The sequence below is a fragment of the Stenella coeruleoalba genome, assembly GCF_951394435.1.
Source record: "Stenella coeruleoalba genome assembly, chromosome: 9".
Lineage (NCBI taxonomy): Eukaryota > Metazoa > Chordata > Mammalia > Artiodactyla > Delphinidae > Stenella > Stenella coeruleoalba.
This window is the reverse complement of record NC_137155.1, coordinates 67,533,986-67,551,174: the sequence shown is the minus strand read 5'-3', so window position 1 is coordinate 67,551,174 and position 17,189 is coordinate 67,533,986. Positions and strand designations below refer to the sequence as shown.

General features: G+C 37.6%; 1 protein-coding gene across 9 annotated transcripts in view; it reads left to right on the top strand.

Moving 5' to 3' along the window:
• Positions 1 to 17,189, top strand: part of IMMP2L (inner mitochondrial membrane peptidase subunit 2) — a 969,308-nt gene that overhangs the window by 417,979 nt on the left and 534,140 nt on the right. The window contains exon 1 of one of the 9 annotated variants that reach the window (XM_079932152.1): positions 5,293 to 6,823. The exons of the other annotated variants lie outside the window; for them this stretch is intronic. Coding sequence (XP_079788278.1) covers positions 6,666 to 6,823 — 158 coding nt within the window. The 5' untranslated portion in view covers positions 5,293 to 6,665. Of the gene's footprint in view, positions 1 to 5,292; positions 6,824 to 17,189 lie in introns of those variants that run through there. 9 annotated transcript variants of the gene reach the window in all.

The following is a 17,189-nucleotide window of genomic DNA, read 5'->3' as shown; positions in this document are numbered from 1 at the left end:
ATAATTCATGCTGAATGGTTATGAGCAGTCATTCAATGAAAAATTGATTTTTATAGTGTTCTAGACTTGGTAACTTTTGGAGATTTGTGTGCTCATTGTGCAAGTACCATAAAGAAAATATATAGTTCTCATTAAAAGGTGAATACATTTTTTTCCTGTATTTGATAGATATTTGTTAAAAGTTCGAACATTTTTCTTTTGCAATTTTAGATATTCTTACTATGTTTCTAAGAAGAGTGTAGGTAAAGAGAAATAACATGGCTCCAGTTTACTCTTTTTTCTTAGTCATGAGTGGATTTATAAATAAACTGGCTGATTTCCATCCTTAGCAAGAGAAGCTAGTTATAGTTTAGTTTATATTTCAAATCAAGACATCTTTTAGCAGTTGAAAAGGTTACAAAGTGCAGATTACTCATCAGAACGTAAGACTATTTATTGTGTGTTGTTGGAAATAAAACTGCAGCACTAATTCTACATAGTAGCATAGTGTTTATCGTTAGAGGATGTCACAGTCTGTAAAACAAATAATTTACCTTTAATAGGTATAATGCCTCACGTTGACATTTTAATGACAGAGAAATCTGAGTACTTGTGAATTAATCTGCTTTAAAATTCCCAGATTCATCATGACTTTTAGATAGTGCTTTGATAAGAGCTTTTTAAAAAAAGTTGAAAAACTAGCTATTTGTCATAAGGTAGTACTCCCAAACACATAAAATGCTATTTTAAAGAGATACGACTATTTTCTCTCATTATAAGATATTCTCTTTTGGCTTATGTAAGGACCTTCAGAATTCTTTACAGTAAAACTGCAGATTTTTAATGCATTTATATTTAGCTAAGTTACACACAGAATATTACTTTGGAGCTTGATATCCATCCATCCAAATTTTTTAAAAAATATTTTTTGTTCTTGTCATGGGACACTAACAATTGGTTCCTAACTTGTTAGCTCACAATCCAGTAGAGATAATAATTTAAAAAGAGAAATTGAAGAGGTGGAATTAGAAGAAAGTAAAATAAGGATAGATGATTTTTGTAATTAAACCCCAGAGAGGATGAAATAATGGCCTATTACTGAGGAGGAGCTGAGTTATGGATAAAATATGCAGAATATCCTGCTAGTGTCTGCTGTGTTCTCGTAGAAAGTTTTATGGGCAGAGCTAATAATGTTAAGGAAGTGGTAATTCTTTTTGTTAGTGAGGATGATGAAGCAATGATTCTGGGTAGCTATTGGTTTTTACTATTCCAGGGTAAATTAAGATTGACTTTCTCAAAATATTTTCTGCAGAAGAAGTTGCCAGTGTGAGAAACAAACCACACTAAAGTACGATGCATGCAGTAAAAATGTGTGCAGGATGCAGTGGGAGGAACAAGCACCATACTTTGCTGAATTAAGGAGGAACCTATAGAAAAGTTACACATAAGAGGCCAGGTGGTGTAAATAAAGACACTGTGGTGGTAACATTAAGTACTCAGAGAGTACTTAATACTCCAGCTTCAATCACTCCACTTGCTTCCTCCCTTCTAAGATTATTTTAAAGCAAATCCCAGACATAACATTATTTTATTTGTAAATATTTCTGTCTGTATCCATAAAAGATAAGGTCTCCAAAACATAGCCATCTTACCATTGTCACTTCTAAAATGTTGGTCGTAATTTCTTAATATCAAATATTGTGTTCAAATTTCCATGATTGCCTTGTAAATATTTGTTTAGCTTGGTTTTTTACATTTGGTTTGTTCAGATCAGGATCCTAAAAAAGATCCACATTATGAATTTTGTTTATATTCTTTATATAGATTGTAAAATCCATAGATTGGTCAGTTTCTTTCTTTTTTTCTCTCTTTCTCTCTCGTTTTTTTTTTCTCTCTCTCATTACAATTAATTTGTTGAAGAAACCAAGTTAGCTGTCCTGTGAAAAGTTTCTCACATGTTGGATTTTGCTGATTAAATCCCTATGTGGTCATTGAACCTAATTCTCAGTGCCCTATATTTCATACAACTAGTAGTTAGATCTTTCTAGACATTTTAAAGATCTGGAGAAATGAATGAAAAATCACCTGGATTATCCCAGCTAAGTGTCAGTAGAACTGAGGCCTTCCCTCTCGCAATTATTATTTAAGTCTAACAAATGCTGATTGAATCTTTTCTGTGCTGAGGTCCTCTGACACGTGGCCTAGGCATTGTGCACATCAATAAAACTCAAGTTCTGTTTTTAAGTGCTTATAATCATTCCCTGTTATACAGGAGCAATGCTGGCCAGATTGCTCAAGATTCCCTGGGACTATTTTCTCTGTAACATCCTGACCCTAACATAGGCAGACAGAGCAGCTCTCTGGTGGGAAACAGCTTTTCCTAAGGCATGAAAGCCATCAGTGTTTATAATCTCTTCAGGCATCAGGAATGGAGTGTGACTAATGAAATGGCACAGTTGGTCCTATGGAAGCCAAGCAGAAGAACAGGTAACCTCAAGTCATCCACAAGGAGAAAAGTGAACTGCAGAAAGATTAGTAGAGTGATTGAAATAAATAGGATCATTTTTCTGAGACAGGATTAGCAATAAGGCTTGCTTTTATGACATAAAATGAATATATACATAGGTATGTCTGTAGACACACATACATAAATATTTATATAGGTATTGTTTTTACTTCAAATGCAAAGTTATAAAAACTGTTTTGAGTATTTGGCAGTAAAACAAAGCACAGAAAATATCCAAACCTTGCTTCTCCTTAGTTGGTTCTGTTTCCTGTTTGCAACATGCAAAGCCAGCCCAGTGGCAGAGCCAATGAAAGCAAAAGTCTGTCAGACTTAGTAATGTACTTTTTTTTTTTTTTTTTTTTTTTTTTTTTTTGCGGTACGCGGGCCTCTCACTGCTGTGGCCTCTCCCGTTGCGGAGCACAGGCTCCGGACACGCAGGCTCAGCGGCCATGGCTCACGGGCCCAGGCACTCCGCGGCATGTGGGATTTTCCCGGACCGGGGCATGAACCCGAGTCCTCTGCATCGGCAGGCGGACTCTCAACCCCTGCGCCACCAGGGAAGCCCGGTAATGTACTCTTTAATGCCAGGAAGTTCATTTGCCTGTGGTGAAAGCATATAGCTACAGAGGGAGGTTTGTCAGCCTGTCAGAACAAGGGCCCATGGACTGACTGCCTAGGGATGAGAACACACTGTGTGTCTTGGAGATGACTGAGAATTTAAAGAATTGCTTGAAGACATGATGAGAAGCCTTTTTTAAAAATTCAAAATAGAGAGCATGTATCTATGATGGTTTATATCAGTGCCTTTGTCAAACTTGAATGCAATATTTAACCCTGAAAAGGGATTATTGTATTGTGCCGTTTCCATGTCATGGATGAGATTTTAAGATTTCTTGAAAGTTACCACTTGATAAGGGCAGGTGTGATAAAATTAATAAAACAAAGTAGTAATAAAAATAAAATAAAAAGTAAAATAAAGTACTGCTAAGGTTTGGCTTTCTGACATTATCCAAATTTACTGGAGAACTAACAGTGTATTACTTCATGGAGTATGAGAATAACCAGGAGTTGTTTGGATGGTTTGAATAGAAAAGTGACTAGCTATTTATACCATATAGTCTCTCAAAGAAAAGTAACCTTGAACATAAAGTGATCTGCTGTTTTTTCATAGACACGATTGTAGGTGACTCAAATGTCTATTTAACAATTTATTAATTTTGTTACAATAGTTATTTAAAATCACATATATAATTTATTATTTTAAATTTATTTCTTTTTTCTGCTGTTACCCGTCATGAAGAAAGTTTCAGTTTTTTACATGTATCTTCATCATCAGTGTTTTCATCATTAGAGCCACTCTCCAAGTCATTTAACAGAGTTTCAGAGCACATGATCTTCCTTTCTGTCTAAGTTGAATTACACATGATGTTCTAACTGGAAATTATATCCCCAGCTATGAGAAGCTATTTAGAAAACATTAGGAAATTGTTTTTGTTTCTCTTTTTTTAAAAAAAATTTTCCTGTGTTATATATTTGTGATGTCTTCAACATAATTGCTTATTGTATTGCTTTTAACATGTTCCTCAAAAGTTCTTATTACAAAAGCAGCATGGCATGTGGTTAAAAGCACAGGCTCTGGAGCCAGTCAGCCTAGATGCAGATTTCAGCCCCATCAGTTACTACATTTGTGACCTTGGCCTAGTTAACCCTGTTTTTGTTTCCCTATGGAGTTAATAACAGGAACAACCGGCTAGAGTTACTTTGAGAATTCATTGAGTTATTCCATGTGAAACACTTAAAAAAACTATATGTGTTTGATGACTAAGTGTAAGCATTTGATAATAAACTAATATAAGCATTTGGTAATAATACCACTCTACACTCTCTCTCTCTCCCACCCACAATGCTTGCTATTGTGAGCTTATCTTCCCAGATGGAATTTGTAGAATGAATAAAGTTGGAAGCCAATAAATCTGTCAGGTGACTTCTGCTAAACTCAAAATACATGATTGTCTTCATATTTTCACGTTAAAATGTCTTCTTTAAATGGTATTTTTGCCTCAGGTGAAAACTGTCATCTACTGAAATGTTTTTAAAAAGAACTTTATTGAGATACAATTCTTATACTATAAATGTCAGTGTTTTAAAGTGTATAATTCAGTGGGTTTTTGTATATTCACAAAGTTGGTCAGTTATCACCACTCTGCAATTTCAGAACATTTTCATCATCCCAAGGAGAAGCCCATGCTCTTTAGATTCGTTTCCTATTCTCTTCTCCTGCAGCTCTAGCAAGCGCTAATCTACTTTTACTTTCTTTCTATGGATTTGCCTATTCTGGTCAGTTCATATAGATGGAGTCATACAATATTTGACCTATTATGACTGGCTTCTTTCACTCAGCATGTTTTCAAGGTTCCTGAGATTGTAGCATATGTCAGAACTTCATTTCTTTTTATTGTCAAATAAAATTCTATTGTATAGATATATCATATTTTATTTAACCATTCATCAGTTGCTGGAGATTTGGGTTATTTCTCCTTTTGCCTATTATGAATATGCTGCTATGAACATTGGTGTCGAGGTTTTTGTGTGGACATTATGTTTTCAACTCTCTAGGTATATACCTAGGAGTGGGATTGCTGGGTCATAGGATAACTCTGTGTTTAACATTTTCAAGGACTGCCAGATTGTTTAACAAAATGACAGTTTAAAATGCCACTAAGTTCATAGTTCTTAGCAAGATTCATCCATTTTTTGTTCAGTAGGTGCCTCTCAGATTATTTGAAACCTTTGGTTAATTTGTAGAATTGTGAAAGAGTTTAACAGTCATGTTTTGGTTGCTTTTATGGAAGAGCACGTTTTCAGAGGTCCTTACTTTGTTGTTCCATAAATGTTTCCTGGAAAAAATGGGCCTGGGGGAGGGGTAAAGCCTCTAATGTGATTTCAGTACCAGAGAGTAAGGCAGGATTAAGACTGAGGTGTCTCTGAAGCTCATAATAGGAGAGAAAAGAGAGGAGATAGGAGCTGTGCCTAAGGAAAGCATGCATTGCAGTGACCCATAGGATAGATCTTTTTTTGTTGGGACATTCATAAATGTTACTGATGCGTTTTCTGATTTTTCCTATACACATTGATGTTATGCTTCCCAGTTCTCATAAAAGGGTTTGTTATAGTAACAAGGATGGTCCAGATCCATTCATTTTGAATTAATAGGCTTTTATGTTTTTAGTTAAAAGTTTTGGTTAAAATTTTTAGCTACCTGAAAGCTATTTTTAGCTATTAAACTCATTTGTGGGTGTATCACATTGTATCCTCTCTCCATTTTTTTTTTCTATTCATCTGATTTTCTTTTTTATATTCTTTTCCTTTACGGTTTATTACAGCATATTGAATATAGTTCCCTGTGCTGTACAGTAGGACCTTGTGGTTTATCCATTCTAAACGTAATAGTTTGCATCTGCTAACCCCAAACTCCCCGTCCATCCCTCTCCCTCCCGCTCCCCCTCCCCCTTGGCAACCACAAGTCTGTTCTCTGTGTCTATGAGTCAGTTTCTGTTTTGTAGGTAGGTTCATTCGTGCCATATTTTAAATTCCACATATAAGTGATATCATATGGTATTTATTTTTCTCTTTCCGACTTGCTTCAGCTTGGTATGATAATCTCCAGTTGCTGCAAATGGCGTTATTTTATTATTATTTTTTTTTGCGGTACGCGGGCCACTCACTGTTGTGGCCTCTCCCGTTGCGGAGCACAGGCTCCGGACGCGCAGGCCCAGCGGCCGTGGCTCACGGGCCCAGCCGCTCCTATTTCGTTCTTTTTTTATGGCCGAATAGTATTGAATCAATACTATTTATTGATTGTACTATTGAATCAGTCTTGTTTAACTTACACATAAAAGGAATGTACTGGAGGGCTATGGGACATTCTTAAACTAAAAGGAAACTCTGTAGGGCTTTTTCTTTGGACAGGATGGGGACCCAGGCAGCTCTGGGCGTTCAGGACACCATCAGGTCACGATACATTGGCTCTGTTTTCTGTCCTCCAGTCAGTTGACCCAAGAGTGGGAGAAACAGAATCTGATTGGCTGTAGTTTGCGTCACTCACCAGAGGTGGGCGGGGAAACATGATTGATAGTCTCAGCCAGACCGGAAGCTTCGGTGGCAGGGGTCTCAGGAAGAAATGAGTCTGCCGGGCGAGGAAGCTTCAGCCTCAATGAGGGGAAGGTCTGCGTTCCGCGTGCGGGGCACCAGACGCTTGTTCCCAGCCCTTCTTCCTTCCCGGGTTCTGGCGGACTCTGCTGGTCTCCTCTCCTCACCTGCAGCCATACTTACCCCCAGGTAGGTGGGGACCTGACCTGGTCCTACGTGGAACTTTCTAGTGCTTGGTGATGCCAACCTGTGCTCGGCCCTGCGCACTCCTTCTTGGTTAGGTCTCTGTCTTTCCAGTTGGGAAAGAATCATAAACTTTGGAAATTCGGTGTCAGGAGTGAAAGTACAGTAACAATAGGTGTTTTTGTCGCTCACCCCATGAGCTACATGAGGTACTGTGCTGAGTAGTTTACCTGCATTATTCCATTTGATCCCCCTGTGATAGTAAAAATTAGAGGCTACAAGTCAGTAGCTGGTAGAGTTCAAATCTAAATCAGGTTGGTCCAAAGCCCAGGGTTCTACCCACCACACAGACTAGGTGACACACAGAAGCCTTTGGACTCTGAATAAACTTCAGGCGGTTCTTAGGCTCTGAGTTATAGGACTTTTTGGATGCAGCTTGTCTAGTAAATTCCAGCTCACTGAGGGCTTGGAATTTGGGTTGTCATGTATAATTGTTGTTTGTTAACAATTTTTTTGGCAATGGAGTTTTCCTCCAGTTCCAACAGATGAGAGAACCCCTAAGTCTGGATTCTGCCCCACAATGCATCACGTTCTAATACTCCATGTCCTAAGCAAGGTGACTTGATAAAAGCCCAAACCGCCAGAGTTTCGTTTTTTTGTCAATTGCCAAGTTTTTACTGGTTGTTCAGAGGACATAGAGATTCTTCATAAATCCAAATTTATTCTGGGTAAGGGACAGTGCTTCATTCTGGGATTATATCCATTCATCTGTACCTTTTTGTGATAAAATGTCCTTTCTTGTGTGAAAAGGTGATGTTAGTAAATAACATTTTATGTTTAAATAACGTTTTGTGCCATTTCCAACAGTCCTTATGCCACTTTTTTGGGGAGGTGAAGTCATCTGATTTTTTTTTTTTTATTCTTTAGAAAAAATTATTTTTGATTGGCATTCCTTTAATCTCCCCTAGCAACACAACTGTCCTGGCTTTCATACTATTCAGTAACTACTCTGACTTGACTTCAAATGACAATAGAGCCAGCAAGTCCAGAGAGCAGCTGCCCGTTGGCGTTTGCTCTAATAGCATGTTCCAGAGCCATCCTTTGGGATTACGTTTTTATTTACTACTTTATTTTTAATTGCCTGTGAGTTTTTAACATTGTTTCTCCCACTGCGCCGGACTTTGCTTCACAGAATTATGCTCCTTAATTAGAAGCGGCTCATAATCCATATAGCCCATTAGTATTGTTTTAATGTCTGTGCTGACCAGACTAAGCATTTGCCCTGATGCTCATTTGACACCGTCAGACTGAGTGGGTGAGTTCACCTAATGACTCATCTAGGAGACACACCGTTCCTGTGATATCTTCTTATTTGTCAGTTCCTGGTTTAGGTGGTCCAGCTGATTCATATATATCCATCCTGGGCGATTCCTTTCATGTTCATACTTACAGTGGATATTTGCCATCCGTGACTTGTTTATAATTAGATCCAGATGTCCAAAAAGTCAGTCCCATGCTGACTCATGTTCCATTTTGTGTTGCTCAAGAGATCCTAGATCTGTTTTTGCTTTACTTTTGATAAGACTTTACCAAGATCAGTATATATTATTAAAATGTAGTTATTTGGAAAAAGAAATCGATCTTCTCAATTTAATGCTAATATGTTAAAAGAAATTGCGATAGGGGATGGCTCTAGGTGATATCATTTATACCCGTGGCTTAGTTATCGTTTATATGTTAACGGTTCAGAGGTGTGGCTTTAGCCCAGCTTTCTCCTTTGCACTCCCAGTATCCATACTTGACTTCTCTATTTGGATTCCTTAAAGGCCTCTCAAATGGAAGCATGTGCCAAGCTGACTTTCAGTTCAAATCTGTCTTTTAGTGTTTCCTCAGAGTGAATGTGATACTGCCATCCATACAGGTTCAGGTCAGAGATGTAGGATTCATTTTTGACAGATTCTCTCTCTGACCTCCATTTTGCTATCCGTGAGAAAGAATTGCTGACCTCTTCTCGTAAAGCTGTCATCATTCTGATCTTAGTATCTCCACTGCCACCCAACCCTACACACGCCACTGCCAGTAGCCTTCAGTTTGTTCTCTTAGCCTTCACCCTCCCACTCATCAATTCTTCCTAATAGAGCCAGTGATTTCAATATATTTCACATTGTTTTCCTTTAAACAGGTAATAAAAGTGCAAAGATAAATTTCAAAAGGCACAACTGGCTGTACAGTGAAAAGTAAATCTCCTTCCGACCTCTGTCCTCCAGAGCCCCTCAGTTCCTCTCTTCGGAGGCACTACTTGTATTCCCTTCAGACATACCATGTGTATATTTTAGCAAAACAGCTTCTTACTGAGTAAGCCCTAAATCTGTAAATTGGCTTTTCAGGCCTTGCTTGAAGTACTTGCCAGAGTGTATTTCCTTAGCTGTGTTTCTCAGCGCTTTCTTTAGTCCCCTTGCCTCCAACCACACTGTACCTTCATCCTTTCTTTTAGTTGTTGACCCTGCCTGGCTTTCTTCAAACTCTTTACACACGCTGTGCACATCTCTACCAGAAGGTTCTTCTTCTTTCTCTTCATTTAGCAATAGTGTACCCGCTCAGCTCTAATATTCCAAGTTAAACCGTACTTTGCCAGGGGAATCGTCATGACCCCACAGTCCAGATCTGGCCCCTCTGAAACAGGATCTCATATTTAGCCTTCATAGCATTTATCACTGTTTGTGTTTATATATGCAGTGATTGTTTGGTTAATTTCTTTCACCTTTGCAAGACTACAGGTGCCTTTAGGGCTGTATTTTGCTCAGTGTTGTTATTCAGTATTAGCCCATGAATAGTGGATAAACACTTGAGAGTGCTAGCTTGAGAGGGCTAGTTTGCCTTTGGGAAGCACCCTCTCCAAGTAACCCATTCAGTTTCTTTCTTGTCTGCTGTTACACACAGCCAGTCCTCCAGAACTTCCACCCACTGTGGGTTTAATGTATTTCCCTGAGCAACCCTTAAATAAGCAGTGGTAAGTATTTTGAATAGTAAGAAAGGGGGAAAAGAAGTGAAAACTATGGGAGCACAAGGGAAAGGATGATTCTGGGGGTGGACAAGTTGTATTTAAGCTACTCTACCAGTCAGCGTTATGATCTGCTTCTCTATGGAAGGCATGATTTCTTCCTTTGCAAACTCTCCAAATATATCCAACTTCTGGCTTACATGGCTTTTCAACTCTTAAGATCCATGAGGGCAGAATTGTCATCTGTCTTGCTCAATGCTTCTATCCCCAGTACAGTCATTCCTTGGTATCAGGGGGGCGGTATTGGTTCCTGTTTCTCGCCTACCCCCAGATACCAACATTCATGGATGCCCAAGTCCTTTAGTTGGCCTCCTTATCCATGGGATTCAACCATGGATCGTAAACATATTACATGATCTGTGGTTGGTTGACTCTGCAGATATGGAACCCGTGGATATGGAGGTCAGACTACACTTACTGTTGTGCCTGGCAAATAGGCACTAAATAAATATTGCTAACTTGAAATTTAAATTGATTGTGGAGGGATTGTGTATTGACTTAGAAGTATTGTAGGAAAAGGAATAAATAGTTATTCAGGGAGACTGGCACATTGTCACTAAAGGCAAATAGTGGAGATGCATAAAGAAGTGTTATTTGCACTCATAGTTTTGGCTCCTTTTGCCTAGTAAATGTTGTGGACTTCATAACGTGGTGGGTTTGCCTTGCAAGCAAAATTGTCTTACAGTGTGGAGGTTTTGTTAGTCCAGCAATTAAATCTCCTCATTTGACAAGGTTGCAGTATATGTTATGACACTAAAACAGAAATTATAATTTCTAAAAAGTTTTACAAAACAAGTCAGGGTAAAGAATGAATAAAATAAAACTGTTTTAAAGATTTGATTACATCATTAGTTTGTGAATAAGAGTAGTTTTGAATATACAGTATCTGAGTTGGTTTCTCTTAAGGCACGACATGATTACTACTGTTATCATTTAAAACAAGAGTGTATTTTCCCACAGTGGAGAGCAAGGTAGATATCCTGAGTCTCCTAATGGCCCTGCTGAAAGTTATTGGGTGTGGTTTCAGTTTACTTTGGTGTCCTTCAATTGTGAGAGCCATTTTCATTAAAGGTATTATTCCTTCTCTTAGCCTCAGTAAGAAGTGTCTGTAAAGAATGCTTTCATTTGAAATCAGTGGAACAAGAAACTTGGAAGCAAAGGAAATAAATTTCTAAGAAATAAATGTTTGTAAAATGATCCAAGGTGAGATTTTTAAAATGTAGACAGGATAGGGCATTTGTATTTTTCTTTTAAAAAATATAATCCAACAATTGTTGCCCTTTTACAGGGAATAGCTTCTCAGTATTTTAAAGGTAACCCATGGTGTCACAGAGTTATTCCTGGAGTTTTTGACCTAAGAGTCACTGCTGTGTGGTCTGGAGTCATGGCTATCTACTCCACTTATTTAGCCTGGGAGGGGGTTGGGGGAATAGGTGGGGGATGTATCAGAAAAGTAAGTTACTTCTTGGTAACTTACGAATTTATTATATAGTACCATAATTATGTAATATGTCACCTCTTTTTAAAATCAGTGCTTTTGCTTATTTCTCATTTGTATAATAAAAGAGCAGTTTCTAATGGACATCTTTCTTAAGACACTGATTTTTTTAAATTATATTTGAAAACATTTTTCTGTCTTTTTTGATCTCAAAACAAACATGCAAACATAAAACATTGATCAGAGCTCACACAACAGTTAGGAAATAGGGTGCTTCAGCTACTGAGTAATTAGAACTTAGAAAATGTGTACATTTTTAAACTTAAAGAAAAAAAGGTACACAACTGTCCTGTGTAGACAGTGATATAGGATGGGTTATGTTCTGCTCTCTGTCCACAACAACAAAGATGTCACAATCTAAAAATAAAATCAGAATGATAAATTTCAGCTACAACAATAAAAGTTTGGGGACCAGGAGAGTTGTTCATCTAATTGAGGGCACTGCCTTCTCCTGTCCTCAGGTACAGGATATTGTTCCATTTTAAGCCATTGAGGGAGAAATGCTTTATATTTTAAATTGTGAGCTAATAAATGTTCTTTTTCTCATTAACACACATGACCTCTATGATGTATGCTCTCATGCACGCTGGCCCAGTTTCTCAGTCGCTGTTAATGATGTTGAGAACCTCTGTTTAACATGAATTATTTTCCAACTGAATCCCTGTAAATTCACAATAGATATTCATTGTAGTATTCTGCTTGTCCTGTTCAGGAAAGAGAAATAGCAAAATGAACCCTGATTGTTGTACCTTTTCTGATTTCTTCAATATGTGTATAAAATTATTCCATTTATTGGAATTATGCAGACAGCTTTGTCATACTTCTGATACTAGAGATAACACGAGTTTCTTATTTCATACAATAAGATATTTGCTGTTCAAATAACAATAGAGTTGGAATGAGAAAGACAGATGAAGGATAACTGATAATTAAGTTTAGTGGGCTCTGTCTAATTTTATGTTCTTCTTAATTTATGGTGGATTAAATAGTTTCATATTGTTTTGCCTTCCTTGACACAGGTAGGTATGGAATTTGGCTTTAACTCCAAATCCATAATGTCTGCAGTAAAGTCCTAGAAAATGATAATAATTGCATTCCTAAATCTGCATAATTAATTGCTAGACTTAGTTTTTAGTTGTTTTTTTTTGTTTTTGCTTTTTTTTTTTGCGGTATGCAGGCCTTTCACTGTTGTGGCCTCTCCCGTTGCGGAGCACAGGCTCTGGACGCGCAGGCTCAGTGGCCATGGCTCACAGGCCTAGCCGCTCCGTGGCATGTGAGATCTTACCAGACTGGTGCACGAACCCGTGCCCCCTGCATCGGCAGGCGGACTCTCAACCACTGCGCCACCAGGGAAGCCCAATTTTTAGTTTTTAAAGTTAGGGAAGAAGATAATTTAGAGAATAGGGCTTAGAAAATTATGCAGCTCAGGGCAAGCTTATACTATAACCTTTTTTCCGCCCCCCATCATTTGACTTGACTGTTGGAATATCATTTTACTATAATTACCACAAAGATATTTCTAATAGCCTTCATTTTGACCAGCCTAGGAGGCGATATTGTTGGCAGCTAGCAAAATCACTCCATAACTGGGCAAATGAATAAAGCAGATTTTGTAAACTCATGGGATTATAAAATATTAAAGTCAGAAATTGCTAGGGAGGTTATTCAATTCAGTCCCTTACTGATATTGGGAGGAAACTAAGACTCAGTGAGGTACAGTGATTTGTCATGTACATTTTGCCAGGTTAGTGAGGAGACAAACTAGAATTCAGTTTTTAAAATTGTTTGTCTTTATCACCTCACTTTCTCTCTTAACTCATTTCTAATAAGAATGTATTTATATCTTAATTAAGATAAAAGGGAATGCAGTGAAATTTACCAAATATAATGAATGGAAGCTGTTGTATAGTAATTTGACTGGTCTTTGTCCTGGGCTATGGATATATAGGAATGTCTTTGTTATTTATGAGCCCTTTGGACAACATCTAAGTTTATGTTAATAAAGTGACTGATGATGGGCCCCTAGATAGCATCAGGAGGGGGCTGGTCAGCTGAAAAGACCAATGTGATTAGAATGTTAGGGCTTTGAGCCACATGATATCAGCCCAACTTCCCTGGAGACTGAGTTCAATCACATGACCAAAATCCCAATAGCAACTGGGCACTGAGCTCACTGGAGCTTCCTGGTTGGTGAACACACTGATGTGCTGGAAGGGTAACATGCCCGGATTTCACGGGGAAAGAACACAGACACTGTTTGGGACCCTTCGGGACCTTGCCCCATGCTTCCTTTCATTTGGATGGTCTGGTTTGTATTCTTTATAATACAGCTATAATTGTAAGTATAGCACTTTTCTGAGTTCTGTGAATCGTTCTATAGAGTTATCAATCCTGAGGGTGGTCATTAGAAGCCCCCATATTTAGCTATTTAGTCAGATATGCCGGTGACCTGGGAGGCCACTTGTGGCTGGCTTCTGAAGTGACAGCAGTCTTGTGGAGCCCTGAAGTCCTTAACTTGTGGGGTCTGTACTAACTTTGAGTGGTTAGCGTCAGACTTGAAATGTATTGCACAATGCCAGTTGGGGTTGGTGTCAGAATAGAAGCCTTGAAACATACATGCTATGCAGTTCCCCAGTACTCCACGTGATCTTTTTGTTCACAGCTGATTTGGTGCAGAAAAACTGGTTAAGTGAGAGTCTAGTTGACCATGGATTGTGAGCATTGACCTGGAATGCCTGTTCCTCTTCCTTTGGATGACATTGTGCTTTCTCTGGTAGGGAACTTGTGCTTAGAAACATGAATTGGAAAACTTAAGGTATGTGCTAAGAATATTTTCCATGTTTGAGTAGGTCTCTTCCAGTTTCTACCCTTCTTGTAACACGGTTAAATGATACTTTCTAAAGCCTTGCTAGTCAGAGTGTAATTCTTAGACCAAAATCATTGGTATCATCTGGGGGCTTGTTAGAAATGAAGACTTAAACATAATCTGTAGTGTAACAAGCTCCCAGGATGAGTCGTAAGCACAGTAAAGTTTGAGAAACGTTAATCTAGAATTTGGAGATAATGAGAAAGATTTATATTAAACTAAAATCCAAACCCTTCTCTTGAAAAAATGAAGATGAAAATTCTGACTTATATTTTTGACCTGTTATTTTCCTCAATAATCAAAACCAATTTGTAAATTCTTCCACACCTACTTAACTGTCATGGTACTGTCTTTCATGACTTTGGGCATTTGTTAACATCGTTAATGTTTCAATATTGCATACAGGCGTTAAAAATCAGTCTCTAGCTCCTTGTTAAATATAGTTGATTGAACACATGCATTTATCTTCTCTTCTTGAAATGTCACTAAAATAGCAATAAGGAATAAAAAGAAAACATCAACCCACAATGATAAAGAGAATGGGAAGGATACTGTATTAAGCAAGAGATGTTAGCAGATTCTGTTCTTTACAGAATTTGAGAATGAAATGTTCTAGGTACATTGAAAATTAAGCAAGTGAAAAAAAAAAAAGGCAATGATTATCTGTAGGGAATCCAAAACTGTACAGGAAACAGTGTAATCATAGTCATAGTATACTATGTGGTTTAGCACTAAGAATTTATAATATGTGTATATGAGTGTTGATTTAACAAAAAGTTTGTGGTAAAATTATATTTTGAGAGAAGATTGAGAGGGAAAGTGTGGAAGTATATAAGGGAACTAAATTCTCATTCTTCAGAATATTATTTCTAGTCAGTAAATTGTATCTAAGACTTTAACATTTAGTATTAGTGGTATAGGTTTGGAATGCGGTAGGTAATACTACCAGAAACAATAGTTGAGTTAATGTTCTCTCGTTTGCTTTCTCTCAGTCCCAAATATGCCAGAATTTATGGATACTGATGCACAGTGTAGAGACTGTTGGATTAACAGTCAGAAGATCTGTGTGCTAGTCCTACTCTGCCGCCAATGAACCATGTATTTTTCAATGAAAAAGGCATAATGTTCCATGATTCTTATACCATTTTATCATCCAAGTTCTATACTGTGTGTCATAGATATTTTCCTCTGTTGTAAGTAGAGTAGATAAGAAGAGACAATTTCTAGTAGCTCCCTCAATGATATTAAATTTTGCTTTGCTTTGTCACTCAGCCATTTACCCAAGTGGCTTTAAAATTACCCTTTCAGGGGAAGAATAGACAGGTTTTCTTCTCAAGCAGCCAAATAGTCTTAATAACTTGGAGAACAGCATGGGATTAGCATGAATGAGGAGCAATAGTTCCTTTAGTTTAGGCAGATGGAAATATTTTCAGTTCTCACACCCTATGACATTTGTGAGAGTTCAGATATTTCCCAAATTGCAATCTGGCCAAAATGCCTTGGCCTTGTTAACTTATTTCACCCCTGCCCAATTATATTTTTTAGCTTTCTCATCATTTGTGTTCCAAGCTTTTGTTTATTCAACAGCACATCTATAATATTAAGTGAAATCTAGTATTTTTGAAAGGCACACGGCTATGACTGAATTTTGTTTAGATTTTAGAACCCTGTAGATTGAATGTGCAAGCAGAAAACATCTAGTATTGACTCATCTGGGCTCAAGAATATGTGTTCCTTTCCAAAAGGTTCATATTAGCCAGGTCATTGCCACTTCGTGTCATATCTGCCTTTGCCAACCAATTTTCTAAAGGGCAGTATTGAGCAGGTGATAACAGAGACAAGGCAATATTTAATGAGGGCAAATAAGCTAACAATTCAAGTGGACAGAGGGCTTTGACCTCTCAACGCCTCCTGACTCTCTGTCTGCCTCTCTCACCCCAACTCTGCCCGTTGTCTGTTCCTTTTTTCTTCACTTGCTTTTTAGTTTCTTGAGTCTCACTTTTTCAGGATTGATGTGTTCTGTTCTTGTCTCTCCTCCTTTCTTTTCTGCTCTTTTTTTTTTTTTTGCTCCTGTTCATTTTTCTCAGAGAAAATAACAAACTAGGAAATTGAACTGTAATGGTAACTGGGAAATTGAACTGTAATGGTAACTGGGGTTTAGTAGATGAGACAATAGAAAGCTGGAAGGTAGCTGTAGAAATAAAATTAGAGTTTCAGTTTTCAAAGTAGCAATGCCAACAGCATAAGGCAATCTTGTCAGAGAAAGAATATCCTAGTTTTTCCTTTTGCTGGGGAATTGTGAGGTGAACCACATTTATAGCAGGTGAAATATATCTTAATAGGTGTTCTCTTTTCCTAGCTTAAAATAGGATTTTTTAATTCAGAGGAAAATGTACCTTTTTCTCTTTTAGAAAATGAAGATTTATTCCTATTTTTATAAAGAGAACAAGCACTGTTTTATGTGTCTTCTGTCACAAAAACAACTTTTTAGATAGGGGAAATGGTTATCTTGCATATCAGGGCCAGTTTAATTACTGTTATCTGGAATTTTCACAAAATATATCTGGAAGCTACTTAAGTGCTGTAGCATTTCTTACTCTCTTTCCTCCTGTGTAGTTTTTCCCATCATAGATAATTCTCTAAACTCTTGCAGGGCAAGTACATATCTGGTTCATCCTTGTATATCCTGCAGCTTCTAACATTTTAATTTCATAGTAAATACCAATGAATAAAGAAATATCAACTGAGTCCAGTCTCTGGCCATTGTTACCGTTTATTACCTGTTCATGGAATCATTTAGGCTTTTTGCCTCGGGGTAGTAGTGCTGCTGAGGTTCCCAGAGCACTAAAATTGTGTCTTAATTTAGCCTTTTATTAGCTCAGTTCCAAAAGATTTTCTTCAATGTACAATGTATATAGGGCAAAGATAAAAATTCCAGATTTATCCC